Source organism: Temnothorax americanus, unplaced genomic scaffold, assembly GCF_048541705.1.
Source record: "Temnothorax americanus isolate GAGA-0224 unplaced genomic scaffold, ASM4854170v1 Scaffold31, whole genome shotgun sequence".
NCBI lineage: Eukaryota > Metazoa > Arthropoda > Insecta > Hymenoptera > Formicidae > Temnothorax > Temnothorax americanus.
Window position 1 is genome coordinate 1,252,533 of NW_027509453.1, and position 22,123 is coordinate 1,274,655.

A 22,123-nucleotide genomic window follows, 5' to 3' on the forward strand; every position below is an offset into this window, starting at 1 on the left:
GTCCGCGTCGACCGTCAACGTTCGCGATCGCCTCGCTCGCGAGAAATCATCGGGAGCATTAAATCACGCGCGGGACCGGCGAGACGTCGGCGCCTGCCGTCGTCGGCGACGCGCCGGGAGCCGGGACGGAAGCGGCGCGGCCGAGCAGCGCGGTGGTCGGTACGCAGTGCACAGCTGATCGGTGGCCCCGACGGACGGTAGCTGCTTCTGCTGCTCGCCTCGGCTCGTCGTCTCTCGAAGGCGAAAACGCGAAAACGGAGCGGACACACACACACACACACACACACACAGAAAGACATATACAGACAGAAAAAGACAGATAGGAGGAAAAACGCGAGTGAGAGCTGAGAGCCTGAGAGGCAGGACGCGAGAGACCGCCCGCGCCCGCGCCGGTGCGGAGTTGCGGAGACTGTGGGCCGCGTGTACCGCGATCGCGCTCGTCGGTGACAGGTGAAAGCTCCGCGAGAGACGAAAAGAGTCTGCGAGGAAAAGGGATACGGGATTCTCTTGAAGAACGACTGCGGTGCTGGTCCCTTCCTCTGGCACGGACGAGGTGTAGCCGTGTAGGTGTTCGTGAAGAGGAAGAGGAGGAGGAGGAGGAGGAAGAAGTGCACGACGTCGCAGCCCGCTCGTCGGACGTCTCCGATGGTTGCCGTCCGGTGAGTCTGCCTACTCGTGCGACTAAAGTTTGGGTCTAAAATACTCTAAAAGCGGCGCTCCAGGGCGACCGCCGCTGTCGTCGCCGTCGTCGCCGACGACGACGACGGCGATGGTGGCGTCTCATCGCGTCGCGAGGGAGCGACGGGGAAAGGGAACGGAGCGCGCTTTATTACTCGCGGCGGCGACGGCGGCGGACTCCACGCGGCACGAAAATACACCTGCGACGGAATGCACCAGATGGATACGCGGCTGTGCCGACAACAATGCGCTTCCGCGCGGAGAATCTAGACTCGGGGGGGAAGGGGGGACATCATCGAGACCGAGTTTCGTTTTAGTCGCGCGTTCGGTTCGGGCCCGTTCCCTTCGGCCGCCGCGGCCGCTCCCCGTGCTTTTCCCCGACTAACGACTTTTACATGTCTCATCTCGTAGTAGGAACTTCATTATCGCTACTTAAACATATTATAGTGATGAAACTCATGAAAAATCATTCCGTGACACGATTGAAACAAAACTGCATTTTCGTGGCAGATGCGTTGTGTTTAAAAAGGAAGAATAGCAAGTAGTGTAAAATACAGCTAAGGTGAATGAGCAACAGGGATTTAGTTATCTCAGTATATTTATAAGAGCTCCTCCTGATGAGCAGAGACACAATATAATAGCACATAAAATATTAGTCTATTTGAATAGTTAATACATGAAATAGTAAAGCAGTTCAAAACCAATCAGAATAATAATAATGTTTACATTCTAGAGATAGAATCAAATAAAGCAAGATATATAATATAATATTGGCAATCAGTGATTAAAATAATTCTTTCTTTACGACACTGTATGTGTCGCGATCGCAAATCGCATCACATTCGGATAACAATAAGAGAGTGTTGACTTCGTAAAGAGACGTGTCTTCAAAATTATTCCGTAAAAGCCCGAAAGCATATTAAATTGTTGAACGAAACTTGCAACGATGCCATTTAAAATAGATCTTTACGAAACAACACACTGAATCTTAAATAACTAAGATGAAAAATACGCAACGCAATGTCAAAGATAATAAATAGCAATATAATAATCAAAGGCAGGTAATGCCGCGCTCGCGAGAATATTTAATTTTGATACGGAAACTCAAAGTGTGAGACTCGCATAACGAGCGGAACAATAAGGTATCGAATTTCAAGGTGACTTAGTCGCACCGCAAACACACTAATATTTCCGAGAAATAATATTTCTTAACGAAGTGTTTCGAGTTTAACACAACACAGAATTGTAGAGTTATAATTAACGCGTGTACGCGTTGTGTAAGCCGATACTCGGCTTATCGATATTGCGATCTTCACCGCGATTGAAACTGTCGTTTGACAGCGTTATCCAATGTATAATCGGAAGGGCTTTATTGAGCCCGCAATGGCGTGGTCCACGCTTATCCGAAACACGGAAAGAAGAATAAACGAAGTAATTAACGTGGATGAATCCTGTTCGGTCGTCATAGGCGGCATTAACCAGTGATGCAATTCTCATGTTCTAGCGTACTTCGTCTTTCTCCATAGGCACGAGTATCCTTCGTCCTTCGTACGTCGGCAGGAATGTTCTCGCTTTCTCTCTCTCTTTGTGCTAAGCACAGGAACCGCACGCACGCAGCATTCATTCCGGTCGTGTCGTGATCTCGAGATCATAAAAATGAAATTTCATGGGTAGTGAAAAGCAGCAGCAGATCGTACTGATTGGCTACAAATTAGAGAAGTTCTAGAAACTCGAGAACTTCTCTATTTTGCAGCCAATCAGTATAATCTGCTGCTGCTTTTCACTACCCATGAAATTTCACCTTAACACTCGCGGTAACGCGGGCGCGAGCGCGAGGCCGGTACCTCGACAGTAATTGCTCGTTTACGCAGTTTTGTTTTACACGTTTCGAGAAGAATATCTCTGTTAGTATATTCTTAATTACACCTCGCACTATTAATCGATGCGACCGAACGATCTCACTCGACCGTATTTTATCGGTATCACGCTCTTTTACGACTAATTCTAAGAAAACAAGCAAAAGAACAACGAACTCGAAACGTGCTTTCGGTGCCGCGGACCTTGAGCTAATGACGCAGCGCAGATCGCGGATCGCGGCTCGTCGTTCAGCAAGCGCGGACCGGTGGAAACATTTGACGATCGGTAGCGCGCCCTTAGCATCCGGCGCCGCGGTCGCTGCGTTGCTATCGATATTACGGGGTCATGTTCCAAAACTCACTCTGGGTAACTAAAATATAGTTTACGTCACGTACACTATAGCATTTTAGTTAACTAGAGTGAGTTTTGGAACATGACCCGGGCGAATCGATTTCTTTCGAAAACGCGCTTAATTCGAACACGTTGAATAGCGTGTCTTTTACCTTGCATTGTTGCGTCATTCAAAATATCACGGCACTTGTTTTTTTTACAAGCATTTATATCTTTTAAAAGATATATCGATGACTCCAACAGCAAAAAATCGAGCACAAAAATGAAGCGCACAGAAAAAAAAGAATGCTCTTGATTTGAGAATATCTTTAGTTTCAACGTGGAAATCTTGAAATGAGATTATATTGCGTTAAACGAAGAAAACTTGCTGGAATGAAGTCATTTTATATAGTTTAACCAAGAAGAAAAGTTGAAATTCTTATAGAGAATATAAAAAGAATCAGGATCGTTTTGCTGTACAAAATTTTGCGTATATACGAAACAATGAACACGTTAATTTGAGTACATAAATGGCCGCGTTCAGCAGACACAACTGTTGAGTGTCGTCTTATCAACACGCTACGTTGATTTGTTGGGTCTAAAAGTAAGAGCCAATCACGTTCGATTGCTACTGAGCGGTTTGTTCTGCTGAACGCGCCCAATTTTGACATTTATCTTTGGGGACTCCTACTTTTAGGTGTAAAAAAAGGTGAAATAGATATAATTATTCTTTAGTTTCTGTAATATTTTTGCTGTTAAATTTTCTTACGTTATCTCATAGCATTATTTGTGCACAAAATCAAGTTTTTTTTAAGGATTAATTACAAAAGTGGTAGGAGTCCCAGAGACTCTACAATCATACGGTTGAAAGTTAAACTTTCCGTATTGACGTATATTCGCACTTGATAAGTTCGTCCTATAATCTTACGCTTATCTTGTTTTGCAAGTACTTACAGCGCGACGCGGAACGACAGGATTATCTTGAACCGTACGGCGCGGGGGGCGCGACGGATGAAGAAAAAAAAATATATTCGCCCGTGTCGCTCGATCGTTGCGCAAGATCTATTATAATGTTGCGCGAAGATAATCTGTCGAGCGCGAGGCGGCTGTTTGCGGCGGCGAGTTTCCGCGCGCGTGGGCAAGAATTATGCGCGTAAAAACGCGCGACGTTACGGCTTTAAACTTGTTGCGAGGCGTAAACAAGCGAGCCTCTCTTAAGGTAGTTGTATCACAAAACCCATTTTCATAGGAATCTTTTAAAATTTGAACAGCATATTAATGTAAACACGCTCTACACACACGTGCAAGTAGAAAAAGCTTGACTATACCAAAGTTGAAATGATGGAAATCAAACTTAGCACTTTTTACATATGTATCGTGTAGGACGAAAACGGCTTCCTATATCACGTTTGTAATTGTAGCGATCAAACTACTCATAGGATTTTAATGAAAAACAAAGAGATGACAAAAGAGACTTGTAAAAATATTCTTACAAAAGTACAAGACCCTTATCTATTTAGTTTTGAAGCAATTGTTACACAAAGTACACAATTTCTCATAGCGGTGGACGCATACGACAGCTAACCTGTAAAAATCTTGCAACACTGCGCATATGAAGATTATATATATATATGTAATTCAGACATTGCCGCTAAAGCTTTGTGTCTTTTCTTTAATACTTTTTTTTCATTAATCTTCCTTTGTAATGTTCAACAGATATTTTCGCTTTTATTTCTTCTATTTATTCAAAATAACCTCGATAGCACATACTAACGCAAGCGTCGCGAGTTAATCTCGATGGTATACTGAATACTGACATTATTGACGCGAGTGAAAACAGTAAAAACAGTAAAAAGTCTATGGGCGATGTCAATAAAAATGATCGATTATGAAATAATCGAAGTTTTAAATAATCGATCACACGCAATCGATTATCCTGCAAGCGAATTAAATAACAATCGATTAATTTGTAAAAGCATCGGGGAAAAAATATTAGTTGATAGCTAGATTATTCAATCAACGCCGTAATCGGTCAGGACTGGATATTGCTTGTCCGAATAATATATATTAATTCTTGAGTGACTTTTCTACGTACAATTCTTTGCCCTGGTAGACCACACGCAGTTAAACGAACATAACGCAGTCTCAACCAAAGCCAGAACGATACAATCACACAATTAAATTGATATCAATTTAATTATATTAAATATACACATAGGATAGGATACTGAGAATATAAAGGAAATGTTGCGAAAAATAACACCCTAGCCAGGATTCGAACCTGGATCTCCCCCACTCCGTGACGGGCGTCTGAGGCTGAGACTGAGGCATGTGGTGATCCTGGCTGGGGTGTTATTTTTCGCAACATTTCCTTTATATTCTCAGTATCCTATTTTATGTGTGTATATTTTAATATAATTAAATTGATATCAATTTAATTGTGTGATTGTATCGTTCTAGCTTTGGTTGAGGTTGAGGCTGCGTTATGTCCGTTAATAACAACGCGTGGTCTGCTAAGGCAAAGAATTGCACGTAGAAAGTCACTCAAGAATTAATATACATTATTCGGACAAGCAATATCCAGTCCTGACCGATTACAGCGTTTTCCCCATGTCTGTAAAGTTGGCATATCATTTTCCAGCAGATCAAAGTTAAAAGTGAATTCTTGTCGCATGCAGTCGAGTTCTATAATATAGTTCCTGATACTTTTTAGTAATAGTTCTGGTGATTCTACCCAAAAAACAGTCGATTGAAAAAATTATCTGCTAGTTTTCCGTAGCAAAGAGTGAGATGCCGAAGAAATCTCGGAGTTCCGGTTTATATAAAACATTTTTCGAATAATTCTGAACATACTGAAGCATTTTCTAAAAAGTTCCCGGCACTAGCAATGTTGTATGATTGTTTAAAAAATTAATACCGCTCGAAAACTGAGTATTTAGAGAGATAGGATGATACGCTGTAGAAAATGCTTCAGTATGCTCAGAACTATTTGAAAAATATTTTAGATAAACCGAAACTGCGACATTTCGTACAGCACATCACTCTATTCTCTCTAAGTACTCGGTTTTCGAGTGGCATTAATTTATTTAAAAAAATCATACAACATTGCTAGTGCCGGGAACTTTTTAGAAAATGCTTCAGTATGTTCAGAACTATTCGAAAAATGTTTTATATAAACCGAAACTCCGAGATTTCTTTGGCATCTCACTCTTTGCTACGGAAAACTAGCAGATAATTTTTTCAATCGACTGTTTTTTGGGTAAAATCACCAGAACTATTACTAAAAAGTATCAGGAACTATAGAACTCGACTGCATGCGACAAGAAACTTTATTTTTGATCTGCTAGAAAATGATATGCCAACTTCACAGACATATGTTTTCCCGTTGATTGCATATCTTACACGGTCATGTATAATAGGTATAATAACTCATACTTAATAGATTATTATTTAATAAAAAAAAAATTGTTTAAGCTTAAATTGAGATCTAACAGTGATTGTCGTAATGCTAATTAGTCTAGTTGCCAGCTAAACGCCAGTATTGCCAGTAAACGGCTCTCATGAACTCTATTCTTCTATTCTATAATTCTACATTCTACAATACAATTCACTTGGCTTTTTGTATAATAGCTAATTTGCCGCATTCTCTGGCTCTGGACTTTCTGACTGTAGTATATCTTTGCCTTGGGTGTGCGTTATTGCTACGTCTCCAGAATAAGTCTGGAAAAATGTAAAAAATGTAAAAAAAATATAAAAAAACAATTTAAATTCCGTGTGTATATATATATATATATATATATATATGTATTAGGAAACATAATAAATAAGTAAATACGTAATTTATAATATTAGAATTACGTGAATAAGGAAAACAGCCACACTAGATACTGGATACATGACTATTGCATACAGATAATGTAGAACAATAGTAAGGAGAAAGGATTAGGATTAGAAGGGTGCATGCTTACTAATTATCGACTGTTATTACTATTATTTACTATTATTAATATGTAACATATATGTTGTATAATGTATAATTCCCTGAAATCTTTACGACAAGGAACTAAAAGAAATTTTTTTCAAAAACTATTAGCAACTAAAAGAAATTTTTTTTAAACTGTGCTAAACTGAATGGAACGTTTTATCACAATCGATATATCCATCACATATAAAACCTAACGTTAGTAACGTTATTGCACAAAATTATAACAGTAAAATAAAATAATAGATAAAGATGTTTTTTTTTAGTCTAGTCCCCAACTCTCTACACTAAGTGAACCCAAGAAGAGTAGACTATTTAGTCGCTTTCCACTAAGTCTGCTTCGTAAGTCTGATTTAACAATTTTAGCTTTTGAGAAAATGCGCTCTGAAGGTACCGAGGTCGCAACTACAGATAAATAACGCATTGCCACTGTAAAAAGTGTCGGATAGGCGGGTTTAAGCGTTTGCCAATGTTTAAATGGATCTTGATTTCGCAGAATAGGTGGCTGGTTTAAATATTGCTGTAATTCAAGATTCACACCACCAGGCTCATCGACTTGAATTTTACTTGATTAGACTTTAAATTTAATAATATCTTACTGACCCTTTTTTGAAGGAATTAATTCGTGAAAATGATTCTGTGATCTTAGTTTGAGTTTCTCTCCGTTTAACCTGCAAAAAAGACAACTTTTAAACAGAGACATCAAATCAAATCATAAATAATAACATTGATTTTACATTTATTTTAGTTTGAACATTTTTTTATACTAGCATTAAAAAAGTTACCGTAAGAAAATAGTATTATAAGGAAGGCACAAAAGCTACAATACTATCATAAAAGTAAAAAGAAATTATAGTATTGTTCTAAATCACAGTAATGCTATGGAAAGAAAAAGTGCCTCTTCAATATTGTTCCAAAGTTCTTTAATTGTAAGTAATTGCTTCAAATAGTTTAAATTAGATTTTTTCAATCGCTTTGTAGTAAAATTCCAAAGATAAAGCCATGTGATCTATGTTAGTATTTAGTAATTTTTTTTTACCTGGCTCCTGTTTTTAAATTTTGAACCCCAGCGTGAGTGCGAAGAGTGCGAAGACTGTGAAGTCGAAGAAAGTTTACTTTGACACTCCATGTCAGTATCTGTTTCACATATTATTGGATCATCAATATTGCTGTCTGATGAATTATCCATCAATGGCGTGCGCCGTCCTGGCATTTTCAATGTAGGGTAAGAGGGTAAATCTGAAGAATAGTGGCCTCCTCACCGATTTCGTTCAACTTGGGCTTAATCGACGCGTTTTTGCACGAAACGACCGAATCTGGCTGTCGCTCTGCCCCGCGAAGCGAGATATTAACGGTTAAAGTTGACAGGAATCAAGTTATGATTCCTGTCATACCGACGAGATGCAGCGACTACTTCTTCTTCTTCTTTAATTTCTTTGGCTCCTGCCTCTAACCGAGGACAATACGGCCAGCTTTGTCCACAGTGTGTAATAAATAATGCAGCGACTATGACCATGGCTGCGTTCCTTTTGGGCGCTCACGCGCTGTAAGCTGCTGTAAGCATCATTCTATCTTCGTTGCACATCGAATATCAAACGAAGATAGAGCGATGCTTACAGCGCGTGAGCGCCCAAAAGGAACGCACCCCATGCCCTGCGGCCACACGCGCATGCTCAGTGGTCGCACGCGCATGTAAAACTACGCCAATTTTAAAGGAATCAATCGTGCAGAATAACCAAGCATCTCGATTCAAGCAGTTAGGTCTCACGCTGGGAGTTTCATTAGTTTAATTATGCGTGGGAAGCACACACACACACACACACACACACACACACACACACACACACACACACACACACACACACACACACACACACACACACACACACACACACACACACACACACACACACGGGGGGGGTGCAAGGGGGGGCCTTCGGCCCCCCCTTCCCCCGCACCCACCCCGCCGGTAGGCAGCGTGGACCTCGCTTTACAACATAAAGTACATGCTAAGTTGTAGAGCAAAATTATAAAGTACATACATGCATGGGGGGGGGTGCAAGGGAGAAAAGCCTTCCTGTTCACGTGCGCTCACGCATGTAAGCCCCCTTGCACCCCTCCATGCATGTGCTTTATAATTTCGCTTTACAACTTAGCATGTACTTTATGTTGTAAAGCGAGGTCCACGCTACCTACCGACGGGGTGGATGCGGGGGAGGGGGGGCCGAAGGCGAGAGAGAGAGAGAGAGAGAGAGAGAGAGAGAGAGAGAGAGAGAGAGAGAGAGAGAGAGAGAGAGAGAGAGAGAGTTTACTGAAGTTTGAAAAAAATTTACAAAATTCACACAATGTTATCATTATGCTACCAAGATTCAAACCGGATTGTAAATAGCGTTTTTTTCCCTAATTCATTGTATATCATATCGGTCCTGTTTTACTTATTATCAGTTACGTAATTATAATTATCAGTTACTTTTCTCAGACAAGTATAAAAGATAAATATGATCTTTTTACCGCGTGCAACAAAACTCTTCGTGAGAGTTTCGTTTAAGAACGCAGTAGGGTGAACATCCATTCATTCCGTTTGACATGTAGCATGCAGGGAGGAGACGAGACGAGAGGGGGCCGAGTATCAGTTGTGTACAACAGATCGCGGTCGGTCTCTAATGCCACTGCCTCAAATTTAACGCCCCGCCATAAAACAAATGTATCGCGCATGCTTGTCATAACATGCTCGCGGTGGAGCGTTACGCCTCGCGCCTCTCGCTGCGTCGGTTTATTTAAAGTCGGAGTACATACTAGCGACGATTGGTCAACCGTGTCGGGCCAGGTGCTCGTTTCCTGCGATTGAGACGTCCTGGGGCGCCGTTGAACTCGGAGCGAGTGGAGCTGCGAGATTAAATATCAGTTGTATATACATAAAATTCATTTAAATTTATATTGTAGGGCTACCTCGACCGTTGGCATAAATTTCGCCAAGCGAGAACTTGCTGATAGATTTGGAGCTTCTGCATTTGATACCGCTATTTCAATTTTATCAATGTGTTACCGACACCTCAATAATATCTCAATAATCTTCCTCGTGTTAATAATATATAAATCATGAGAAAGATATGAATTATCGATATCCTAATCATCGTCATATTAATGGCGTTCTCTTAACACATTTGCGCTTGGAAATCCTAAGATTCATATACCGGCGCGGCGCGGCGCGGCGGCTCGAAAATCGAATTAATCCAACGCACGTTATCGCATTTCGATGTAATCGCGTCATTATGAAGCACGATGAGATCCCGTGGATACCTTCGTCTGGCGAAGAGGAAAAATGTTTACCGGTTTCTTCGTGGAATGAGCGACGACGGTAAATTGCGTAATCACTGATAAATTGATCGCTAAACTTACCCGGCTTTCGCTTAATGGTTCATTAGGACGCGCGCGCGGAAATACCACGTCTGATGAAAGTTTCTGTCGAGAAGAAAAAATATTCGAGAACACGTTTGGTCTTTGGGATAGATTCGCAAGCACTGTCGTTCTAATCACCACGCACGGTTCATTGCGTTTGTACGTCGCTGCTAATTACGTTATTACGAGCAATTAGTTCCCGGACGACTGTTGCGAGCAACAGGTGTCGAATAGACGTGTAGCTTATAATTTCGGAGACGTGCGATTTACGGTCTCTTGATAATTAACGCGATCGTCGCTACATTGAATTTACAGAGGGAAACTCTCGCTCCTCCCTCGCTTCTCCCCTGCAGAAAACCGCGTGCGTGATGATCGGAAAGCGGTTTTCCGTGACACCCGCGCGAAATGCTCTCGCTATCGACAGTGTCGCTCTCGCGGGACACTCGGGGATCTCGGCGGATTTCCGCGCGACGCCTGAGAATAATTCCGCGCGGAAATAAAACAAAACGGAGAGGGCGGAGGCGTGAAATATCGGGCGGAATTCACCGCTTTTCCTCCGTGTTTCTACACGTACGGCCCAGACGAAAACAGCGACGCGGTCTACGTGTATACGCGTGTCTCTCGGGTATTTCATGACACAAATATCTTCTCGGCAACCTAGAATTCCGCTTTTCCTTTTTCGCTTGTCCCGACGCGAACGGCGCTCTCGTTCCTCCCTTGAAACGTCTCCCCGTCGACGTCAGAGGCGTCCCGAAACTTTCGGCTTTCCGCGGTAGACGCCAGACGGGTAGAGTCCTCATCTGTCTTTATTTAATGTACGCGATTTTATTCTCTTATCGAAATGTAACATATTTTAGCTGTGACGGATTTTCTTCGACCAGTTCGACGTGGAGCTCTCTATCGCGAAAATTCGACTAAATGAAAGTTTGCTTCTCGATTTTGTGTAAAGGTCTATCTACATAAGACGCAGAACGCAAGTCGCAAGACACACGCACAGTCTACATGTCAATCTAACAAAAAGGTTAGGTTCAGTAGACTGTAAACTGTGTGTGTGCTTGCGACTCGCGTCTGCGTCTTATGTAGATAGGCCTTTACATATCGTCTTTAATTATTTTTAGAACTAGTTCGTAAATTAAAAAATACACACGCTTGTATTATAGCTCAAATATATTCGATTTGACGAACATTTTGGCGTGAAAAGGTTCGTCTCTCTCTCTCTCTCTCTCTCTCTCTCTCTCTCTCTCTCTCTCTCTCTCTCTCTCTCTCTTTCCCTCTCTCGACGGATTACTGTCGCGACTCGTTTAGGTTTCACTCTCTTTCCATCCTTCCTGCGGTAATTGTTTCGAATGAATTCGTGCAGGATGTGGCAATGGCATCTACTGAAAAAGTGCCTTCGGCACGAGCGGATTTGTTTCTTCGGTTAATAATGCGCGAGATTCACAAACGGAGCCGGAACGGATTCGCGCAGCCACCATCTTCGAGTGCCGTCTGCCCACTCGCATTTATTTACATTTCGCTCATTTACATATAGACTTGTTTTCGAAAATCTCGAGAAGGAGAGCGAGTTGCCAAAGAAATGGAAGAGTAAACGAGTGTGAAATAATGGGCAGAAGTGAAAGACACACGAGCTTCATGTAAAAAATTTGTATTCAACGCGTAACCATGTTCCTTCTTAAATATCTAGAAAAATAAAAAGAATATTAACGAGTGTTTTAATAGGAAACATGTGGGACATTGCGCTGGCCAGATTAGATTAAATTAATTTATTCGCTGAAGAATCGAGAAACGACAGAAGGTACGAATGGAAGTGGATGCATGATGGCGCGCCAATAAACACTTTTTTCCCTGATTGATGCCTCGTTCACCTGACCCGCCGTCTTGCCAGGTGCGAGTAGACAGAAGAAAAGGAAGCGACGGAAATTATTAATTCTAGCACTTTATTCCGCCGCGTGGCTATGCTCCAAATGCAAATTTTTTCGTCCCCTCCGAAGTCTTTTCCGATCGAATTGGCGTCGCGCCGTTTGCCAATCTGCGAGCTGGCGAAAAAACAGTTAAATGCACAATTCGGGGAAAAAAGCACTTTGTGTCAGACCAAAAAAGAAGTCGACGGTAATATATATTTTCTTTCGATCACCAAAAACCATTCATATACTGCTCCTGTAATATCGTCTGATCGATGCTATTTTGATTGCAGATTTTTTTTCAGTATTTTTATCTCTTAAACTGACTTATACTACGTTTACGCAAGCGTTACTTCTGTAATAACTTATGATATATCATACGTTTACGCGGAGTAAATTATCGCAAGTTACTACAAAATCCCGTTTACGCGAAGGAAAATCTCGTTTACGCGAAGGAATTATCGTAAGTTTACTACGAAAGTAACGCTCGCGTAAACGTAGTATTAGATACATTTATTTATTATTATTGCTGACACGTTAGATGTTTTTCTATCAGACAGATTATCATTTTACGCGAGCGATCTTTGTCGCAAATAATATAATATTATTCGCAAAATATTTCATCACGACTGCTGGCGGGAACGAGCGCGTGGCATGTTCCTCGGTGCCGGGTAATAATTATGTGGCACTTTTATACGTGGCGTACCGCACAGGTGTCCACCGTTTTCCTACGTAGCTGCCAATTCCGCGATGTAGCGGGTGTCGTGGAAGCGATCGGCCGCGTGGGAATAGGATCGGGATTTCAAATTAGCCCGCACGGATTTTGGCAGTTTTTGACAAAAATAATCTTCGCGATGATTCACCTTCGTGCGTAAGCATACGCATTTAGATATCTCCTTAATCGCATTGCCTATGTAGTTGTCATTTTTCGACTGCTATTTACAGAAGATAGGGGTAAGAACGCAAACGCCATGTACTTAATGTACAGATATCCGAATGCGAGTGGAGTGTATAAAAAAAGTTCGTTTTTTTTTTAAATTATATTAAGTTTATTAGATGATATCGATTGTATTTTAATTATTGATTTATGCGGGAGAACGATGTATATTTGCGCGCGATGCGGGGGTTGCTTTCTGCGCCGGGATAAACGAGAGCTTCTCATTCATTACCGTGTAGAAGCAGGCGAACAACTTGGTTCGACTTGTGCGTTACTCTTGAAAAATGGGTCAGCCAGGCGGGTTTATAAATACGATAAGATATGCCATCGAGAGAGAAAGAGAAAGAGAGAGAGGGAGAGAGGAGGGGGAAGGAGGGAGGGAGTGGGAAAGCTTTCGTCTTGCTTTCCTGCTTGGCATAACGAAGGGACGAAAGGAAGATCCAAGTTTCAAGAGTAACGCGTCGCACCTGCCGAAATCGCCCCCCGGAAAAGAAACAAGCGCGCGATCGCGTATACGTCTTCCAATTGCCAGGTTCCACGGTCTCTTTCTTTTACTTTCTCTCCTTCTTTTTATCGCACGTAGTCGAATCGTCGAGAGTCTATCGCCGATTTCCGCGACTCATCCGATATTTCGCGAATTCGCGCGCTCGGCGTTATCGAGATCGTCCCCCCAGAGTCGACAGAGTCGACGAGGAGCGTTCGATCTGGATGCGGCCCAACTCGCGCATCCAATGAATTATAAAATATCCACGTTTCTGAGAAGGCTTCCGGATCGCGTTATTACGAGCGCTCTTGGCTCGTCTCTAGTCATCGTGGCGGTATTACGACCGCATCGCGAGAGACGGGACGGCGAACCGGGCGGACCCCTCTTGGCGCGCGTCGTTATTAGTTTGAATTAACGGGGGAGCGACTACCTAGCGACCACCTTGTATCGGGTACGACGACATGTAACGATGATATACCTGCACCTGCAGGTAGGCCCTGCCAGGAGGATGGGGGCCCACGATGGGGGAGTGCCACTGCTCTAACATCACTATCATGCAGCTGTTCCACGAGCTGAAGCAGCAGTTCCCCGCGCTCCCTGATCACGTCGTCTCCCAGTGCATCGCCCAGGTATACAGGTGGCCTTTGTCCGTCAGGAGTGTGCGGCCCTATTAAACGCCGACCCACCCGTCTCGGGCGCGAATCTTCTCGAGAAACACGTTGAACTAACTCGTCGTCCCTAGTCGCCGCAATAACGACTAACCGCCGGTGCCTGCAACACGGTTTACGACGTGCGACTTAACAAGGATTAATAATCGCATCCCCTCTCCCCTTGCCTTCCTCGCCTGTGTCATGCATCGCTAAACTCATTTGCACGAGCGTGGAACCTGTGTGTACGTTGTTTAAGTGTGTAGGTTCTCCCAGGATGGACCGGATGTACCTTTCGTCACGTTTGAATTAATCGATTTGGAAACCATCTTCCTTCGAAGAAATAACGTGTTAAATTTTAAAAGAAAAAAAAACACGACAAAGTCATTTTCTACCTAATTAATTGGCTGGATTTTAATAAAATTTTAATTACAAGCAAAGAGTCATACGGTACTAATAATTGGATGACATTCTTTGTGTCGATGAAATATCGCAGCTAAATTGACCAGACAGATTATAGTCAGAAGGAACATTCGGTTTCGATTATTCTGGGATCGATTATATATAAGTCTTTCCTAGAACACACGCGTGTAACATGAGCGATTAATTGTAAGCGATCGCGAGGAGAAACGCGAGCTCGGGACGCGTGTCCCTCCTGAGCTGGAAACCGACGTCGAGGACGATCGGTGGCAAGCTGATCCCAGGTACGTGTGCGTTGCAGAACAGCCACGACCGGGAGACATGCGCGAGAAGCCTGCGGGCCACCCAGGAGTCCCGTCCGTCGCCGGGCGCGTTTCCACCCCCGGCCCCCTGTATCGGCGTGCAACAGCCTGTACCACCGTCGCAGTCGCAACAACCGCAACAACAACAACAGCAACAACGAGAGCAGCAACTCGCGTCGCAGCAGCGTTGCTGCACGATGAACCAAACGGTCGCGAGCAACGTCGGCGTCGTCGGGCGTCCCCATCGACCGGCGTCGCTGGACATCGGTATGACTCGTCGCTACCCCCCCGCAGGTTGCACCCGCACCGCTGCCGCCGTCGCCGTCGCAGCTGTGACGCCGGCGTCGTCCAGCGGTATCGTCACCCCCTCGTCCGCGCCGGCCGCCTGCACGTCGCGCGGCTTCTTCGACGACGGTTGCACCGTCAATAGCAACAGCAACGGCAGCAACGCGCCGCCCGGCTTCGAGCTCAACGTCAACGTCGCCTGCAGCCCCGCGGGCAATCGCGGTACGGAAGACGGACGTTGTCTCCTTGCTGGAATTGATATTGTACTCGCACCATTTAACGCTGAGAATCCCGAGTTGTAAACCAGGGACTGCTTTACAAACAAAACCTACGAAAATTGGAAATAGTATTAATTATTTTTCGTGAGATATGTTTCAAGAAGGAGACACAGCGATTTTACGATGTAAATTACATGTTACAATAATTACATGTTAATATCGAGCGTTAAATATGTGATACGATCAAGCAGCATACAGACGGAGAATTAAATTACGATAGTGTACCAAATCAAAAGAGATTGCGGAATGATATTATTTCGCTTGTGATGACTATATAAGAGATAGGATAGGGTGTTAGAAGAGTAATTAAAAGCGAAAGCGGATTGTATAGCAACGCCATATGCTCTTCTCAGAAGATCAGAATCTTGCTCGCTTGCGACATGCTTGTTTATCACGGATATTATTAGAGATAAATTCATTAATTCATTTTAATCGCGCTCATAAGCTCAATTATCATTCGACAACCGCTCGGACGGACCCGGGACCAGTCCGCCAGTTGACTTCGATCACACACCGTCGACTTCTTTTGGTTTCAATCATCGGCTCTAAAGTTCGCGAGATTTATCGGAAAAGTTTTTTTTTCAAGAGAGTGTATCTAATTGTGATTTTATATCGGCAGATTTTCGAACGGCACCAGCGAGCGGTGCCTGTAAACGAAGCGACCTCGCGGTCGTGCCACGACCTCATTACGCCGAGCCTCTGTTAGCCATCGGGAAGTCCGAGACGCAGATCGATCACACACGAAGTTACACGTCGGTCAGCCTGACCCTCCGGCCGCCCTCCTCCGAGCCGCAACCCCCGATCGATATTAGGTCGGAAGGATCGAGCCTGACTTACTCGACCTCGTCCTTGGACCCGCGTGGCTTTCAAAGCCGCCTGCAGATCAGCATCGGTCCTGGAAACGTTGGCAGCGTGGCGGCGGCGAGGATCAGACCGCCGATGACTAAGCCGTACATCCTGCCGCCGTGGACTCAAAGCCCACTGCGGTCGCCTGGTACGTTTTTTTCGATTTAAAACGATATAATTCAGACTTAGCTTCGAGACACAAGAGTTTAATTTATATTTTAAAAAGCAGTATATAATGTAGAAAGAGATTTTATCGAGGAAGAGAGAGAAAGAAAAAATATATATTTGTGTAGACTATGATGTAATATGAAACACGAGAAGCGTAGTGTAGGCGTGTGTATACGAGGTATTCTCAGACGTCTAATTTTAGTAAAATAAAATTACAATTCAATAAAAATTAAGAATATAGATTCTCTGTATTCGTCGAAGAATTTGTTACTAAAATTAACACGACGGGGTTTGCCTGTATCGCACTCAGAACTTCCGCCAGAGCCACCGAGCCAACTGCCAAGGCCTACGACGACGATGAGCGCGCCGACTACACCCTCCATACCGCCGACGACGAATATCGTCCTAGGTTGCAGCCTCCCGACGACGCCGTCCGGACCCACGACGAGCAGCAGCGGCGTCACGCCTCCCGTTGTCGCCGCCTCTTCCTCCATCGGGGACCACGCAGCTTCCGATCGGAACCGATCGCCATTGTGTCAAGGTGAACGCATGGATCGGGTCGGAACGGTATGACACGCAAACCGATACCGTCCGTCGTCGCCGTGCTCTAGCAATTGCAGAATCGCGCGCACGTGTATATTTACCTGGAAGTCACTCGGTCGCACGTACTACGCCCACGCACGCAACGCCGGGAACGATATTTACGCATTCCTGACCCCACGCTTCGGGCTATACATAGACGCGCGCGCCCGCGGTTACAACTACGCGGACCACCTGATCCGGTTTTTCTGATCGCGAGAGTCCGCGCGCTATCGACGCATTTCCTGGACGCTATTACGCTAAATGGTATATTCGTTCGCGAAGGGCTTTCGCGTTTTTCCCTTTCCGATGCGCGATCGAGGAGCGCGACAATGCTGTGAGCAACGCGGAGAACCGGTGGCGTTGCGACAGTTAATATGTGATGCAGATGTGACAGCTGATGAAACTGTCTTGTATATCTAATCCGTTATCGTAGCGATCGATAAAATCCGAATTAGGCAAGGTGATATATGATAAAATTAATAAATCATCATTCGTGACAAAGTAGAATTAGAAAATCGCCATGACAGAAGTAAGCTCTGAAACTATTTGACTCGCCTCGTGCGTCGCAGTGCATGCATGCCAACTAAAATAGTCCTTGAAATTTTTTAGTGGAGGAACATCAAAAGAAATTAGTCGCGGAGCAACTGGCCAGGAAGGAGAGGCTCGCCAGGGAACTAAGAGCTGAGAAGGGACGACTCGAAGCGATGAAGAAAGAAGTGCAGGCGTTAGCTCGACCGGTCGATCCCTCGGTATCGCCTCAAGTACGTGGCAATGATGATTGATTATATCTTTTCGATATGTATCTCAACGCGTGATTTTTGTGCAGGAGCTGAAGAGAAAGCGAAAAGAGCTGAGGAGCGAAATATATATGCTGCAGGTCGAGTGCGACAGATTGGCCGACGAGGTTGATCAATGGTCAGACAGACGAGGTATCTATTTCCTATCGCGCTGTCGCGGACGAAGTTAGGAGCGACTAGCGAATAACTCGTACTTTCAGTACCATTGGGCGAGACCAACGAGGAGTTTTATCAGGGCATTTATACCGGCCAGTCGTTGCCAACGAGACTGCCGAATCACCAACCGCCGCGCTTACCGAGTCAACCACCGGCGTGGCGGCCGGAGCAGCCGACGACGGTCGCGAGTGATAATGACCGGGAGGAACGGGACGAGCCCTCGTGGGTCTGCACCATGTGCACCTTCGACAATCATCCATTGATGAACAAGTGCGAGGAGTGCGACATGCCGAGACTGTTGAACCGCGGCAGCAGTGCAGGTATAAGCTCCAGCAAATCGACGAGAGAGTTGCCGTCGACCTCGTTGTCATCGTGGTGATAGTGAACCGTCCCGAACGCTGCTCCGATTACACGAAATAAAATATTCAGCGTCGCCTAATAGCATGCCGACTTTTGTTACATTCTTCACGAAAACTCGTGAAGACCGTTTCCTGCGATTATACTAATCGATTGGATTTTGATAACGCGATGAAGCGCTTGAATAAAAGTGATATATGTATTTTATCTTACTGTATTTAAAATTAAAAAAAAACTCTAACAGAGTGTGAGAGTGTTGTTATAACTATGTTATAGAAATTGTGTATTTAATTATGATTAATTATATTAATGTGGTCCTTTCGCGGACCCAGCTAGTCAAGTAACAGTCCGTCATGAGGTAATTGAAAACCAACATTACACAGCATTCCAATAATTATAATAATATAACATGATTTTACACGCACGCGTTAATCGTATTTAATTATTTACTAATTTAAAAAATATCACAATAGTAGTGCGGTTGGACTCGATTTATGTTAGGTCAGGCATGACAGTACGAGTAAAGCAATGTGCGATTGGATCCACTACTTATTTAACCTCATATATCAGAGCAAAACAATCGGCAAGCCCTTATTTTCAAGGTATGTACGAAATCCGGAAACTTCAGGGAATATTTTAAGACATGAATAATGTATTCATCTGATCGCTAAGTACATGTATTATTCGTTGAAAACCTCGGCCGTGGCGATTTGCATCATTCTATCTTTCTCGTTCATTAGATGTAAACAAGGATAGAATGACAATGGCACGCTCCGCGAACGCACATTTAGAATGACTTATTTTATTTCTTGTAAAGTGTCGGTAACCTCACTTGATTTTTTCGTACACATGTCCCTTATTACTGTATATTTAACATATATCAAAAATTTAGGTACTTATTATCTAATACTTGTTCTCACGAAAGGACCACCTTATCAGATTTTTAGTAGAATAAAGGAGAATAGAGCTTGCGATTCTGTTCTCATTTGTTAGAAATATATGTGTGTGAATTTGATTTGTTGAATTTGATATCGCATGAAAATTAACGTTCCATTCATAAATTCCATTCATTCTTGGCGAAATGTCATCTTTGTTTTTAACTCGCAAGGTAAGGAAAGGAATTTTATGCCTGATGAATTATATGTAATATGTATTTTGCTCCATTTTTTTGTGGCGATAATAAGAGTCTCGAATTTTCAGGGGAGACGCAAGATATTCATATACGAGTAACGCATCACCACAATTTTTCGCCACGGCGTGAGTATACTTTATACCGATGCTTCCGTTCAAATCAAATTAATATTTTGCAGGTATAAAAATTATTTACTTTATTTGTAAAATAACGACGTATTATTTTTCCAGATATAGTGCACAGTTGGGTGGTATGATGCGAACTGAATTAGAAGTTTTCAAAGAACTGTACATACATATAAAAAAGGATTATTATATTATTTAAATTAAATAAACAAATTTTTTGTAGGGGCTAAGTGATTGTAATAGAAGATATGTGACTAATGTAATAATTTAACTTAATTTTTTATTTACGGTTAGTGCACATTGCCCGTTTTCTGGCAATTACATTTCTCTCTTGTCGAAGCAACCTCTACGCGTTTTCAGATTTTCGCATATCGCAGAGATTAGGCGTAAAAGCAACAAAAGATACATTCTACTAAACACTACAAAATTATTTTCCCTCCAGATTCTCATTTGTATAAAAAGTCATCGTATAATACGTAAAATACAAGTATTTGTGATAATTACAGCAACGTTTTTCCGTTATATAGCCGTACCCCTCTCCAAGTTTAGCTTCGTTTCCCGAGTGTACTCGCCGTAGAATCTCTCCAATTTCTGATTGAACTTGGCGTTACGCTCGTTGATATAATCGATATCCGCGTCGTCGTTGTGCATTCTACGTCTACTGTATTTCTCTCGTTTTGCAATCCTGCAAAAAAAAAAAGGAAAAGATGCTAAATCCAAGTCTTAACAGAGACTGCGTTATTTTAATACAAAATCGTAAATGTTACTTACTGCTTCTCCAAATTGGTAACCATTTTATCTACCGCTTCTTTTTTGTCTTCGTGCAAGCCGTGCAATATCGTATTCGGATCGCCGTAAAAAGCAGGTCCTAACTTCTCCTTCGCCTCCTCGTATGCCTCCATGTTCGGTTTAATGTTTTTCACAAGTCTGTTGTAACAACGTATTGCCGCTTGCTCGTAGTCCGAGAAACCTGGATCGGGATTCTGTTTGCTTTTCTTCTTCCTGGCTATTCTCTCTGCTTCCGTGGCATCGATACTCAGCAATTTTTTCCGTTCGTAGTCTTCACCCTGAAAAATCAGTTAAGTACGCAGCGTAAGTTACATAATTTCATACATTTAGTTAAAAATACAATGAATCTTGGTACCTTAGTCTCTGCCTCTTTCCTAGCAGCTTCGTCCTGCATTATCCACTCGGCCTGCCTCTTGCGGGATTCCCAATTGGCAGGCAGCTTGTTCCTCTTATCCTCCTCCACGACTTCCTTGTGGTTCTGCATTCTGGCCTCGTTCTGTTAAATCAATGCTTTATAGACAAATCGCGACGATAAATTCCAATACCGAGTACGGTTAGTAATTAAAAAATCAACATTCTTGCGAATAAAGGAAAGAAATAAGACGTTTAAAACTTGAACAGCATCTTTAAAGTATCGGAGTTAGCTTCATCTCAAATTCTCGGAATAGGTTAGCTTCGTACTGTTATGAACTCACCCTCTTGGCGTGCAGTTCTCGGAGTCGTTTCAGCCTTTCCTCGTGCTTTGTCGTCGCGGGTTGCGCGGACGACGCACTCGGCCCAGCGTCATCCATCGTTAAGTAAAATGAGATGCAATTTTCCAAAATTCCAAACTCGGGCGGACCAACGTAAGACGTAAATACGTAAAGACGGCAACTGAAGCAACTCGTCATTCGTCAATACTGGAAAGAGAGAGAGAGAGAGAGAGAGAGAGAGAGAGAGAGAGAGAAAGGAAGAATTTTCGTGGTGGGTCGCCATCTACATTCTTGAAGTGCGGACGCAGAACTACGTGGCTGCGTACACGTCAACCTTCTGACAAATACAAACGTGTGCTCGAAAGATAGAGCAAGAAAATCGCAGTTGGAGACGTTTACGCGTAAAATATAATAATCTACATCAAATATCAAATACAGTTTAAAGGAACCAATCAATCAATCAATAAATCAATCAATTATTCAATTTATAATAATTTACATTGCTAATAATAATTATATTGTTTGCAATCTATATGAAAAAGATTCGTACAAATATACAATGTAAATAAAAAACAATCCATATAGATAATAATTTTGAAATTTATCACAACTGGAAAATTGATCGACCGATGTTACAATCGATCCACCACGTCGCTCTATCATCGTTACCGATTCGCGAGATCTCACGCGGACGTTACTAGTGGAAGAGAGAGAGAGAGAGAGAGAGAGAGAGAGAGAGAGAGAGAGAGAGAGAGAGAGAGAGAGAGAGAGAGAGAGAGAGAAGCGCGTTACCGACGAAGGTCACATCTCGTTCAAGTGACGCGACGTATGTATATGTATGTATATGTATACGGGGATCGATCTCGCGCCCGCGCGCGACGTTTCGGAGCTGAGCGGAGCGGAGATCATCAGCGCCGTGATATGTATGTACATACATACCTTAAGTACGGTCATACGCGATACGCGTTCGCCATCGCCA

At 43.2% G+C, this 22,123-nt stretch overlaps 2 protein-coding genes and 1 long non-coding RNA gene across 5 annotated transcripts; 1 reads left to right on the top strand and 2 right to left on the bottom strand.

Moving 5' to 3' along the window:
- Nucleotides 1–139: 139 nt before the first annotated feature.
- Nucleotides 140–20,168, top strand: Tab2 (TAK1-associated binding protein 2). Of its 3 annotated transcripts, XM_077412649.1 has the most exons (10): nucleotides 140–659; nucleotides 14,059–14,197; nucleotides 14,937–15,444; nucleotides 16,120–16,494; nucleotides 16,825–17,055; nucleotides 17,706–17,857; nucleotides 17,923–18,025; nucleotides 18,094–18,369; nucleotides 19,607–19,663; nucleotides 19,769–20,168. In XM_077412649.1, the coding sequence occupies exons 2-10, from the start codon at nucleotides 14,090–14,092 to the stop codon at nucleotides 19,792–19,794; spliced, it is 1,836 nt and encodes a 611-aa protein (XP_077268775.1). In that variant the 5' UTR covers nucleotides 140–659; nucleotides 14,059–14,089; the 3' UTR covers nucleotides 19,795–20,168. The 3 variants fall into 3 exon arrangements, with proteins under 3 accessions (XP_077268775.1, XP_077268773.1, XP_077268774.1); XM_077412647.1 differs by having other exon boundaries at nucleotides 19,607–20,168; XM_077412648.1 differs by lacking the exon at nucleotides 140–659 and adding an exon at nucleotides 995–1,240 and having other exon boundaries at nucleotides 19,607–20,168.
- LOC143900911 (uncharacterized) lies at nucleotides 6,876–14,175 on the bottom strand. Its single transcript, XR_013257911.1, has 4 exons — nucleotides 14,047–14,175; nucleotides 9,644–9,733; nucleotides 7,887–8,086; nucleotides 6,876–7,518 (listed from the first exon to the last, which is right to left on the bottom strand). It is a non-coding gene; the product is annotated as an uncharacterized LOC143900911 (long non-coding RNA).
- Nucleotides 19,924–21,325, bottom strand: LOC143900900 (pre-mRNA-splicing factor SYF2). The gene is made up of 4 exons (XM_077412679.1): nucleotides 21,148–21,325; nucleotides 20,808–20,948; nucleotides 20,435–20,730; nucleotides 19,924–20,348 (listed from the first exon to the last, which is right to left on the bottom strand). Exons 1-4 carry the CDS (start codon nucleotides 21,241–21,243, stop codon nucleotides 20,183–20,185), a joined length of 699 nt encoding a protein of 232 aa, XP_077268805.1. The 5' UTR covers nucleotides 21,244–21,325; the 3' UTR covers nucleotides 19,924–20,182.
- Nucleotides 21,326–22,123: the final 798 nt, after the last annotated feature.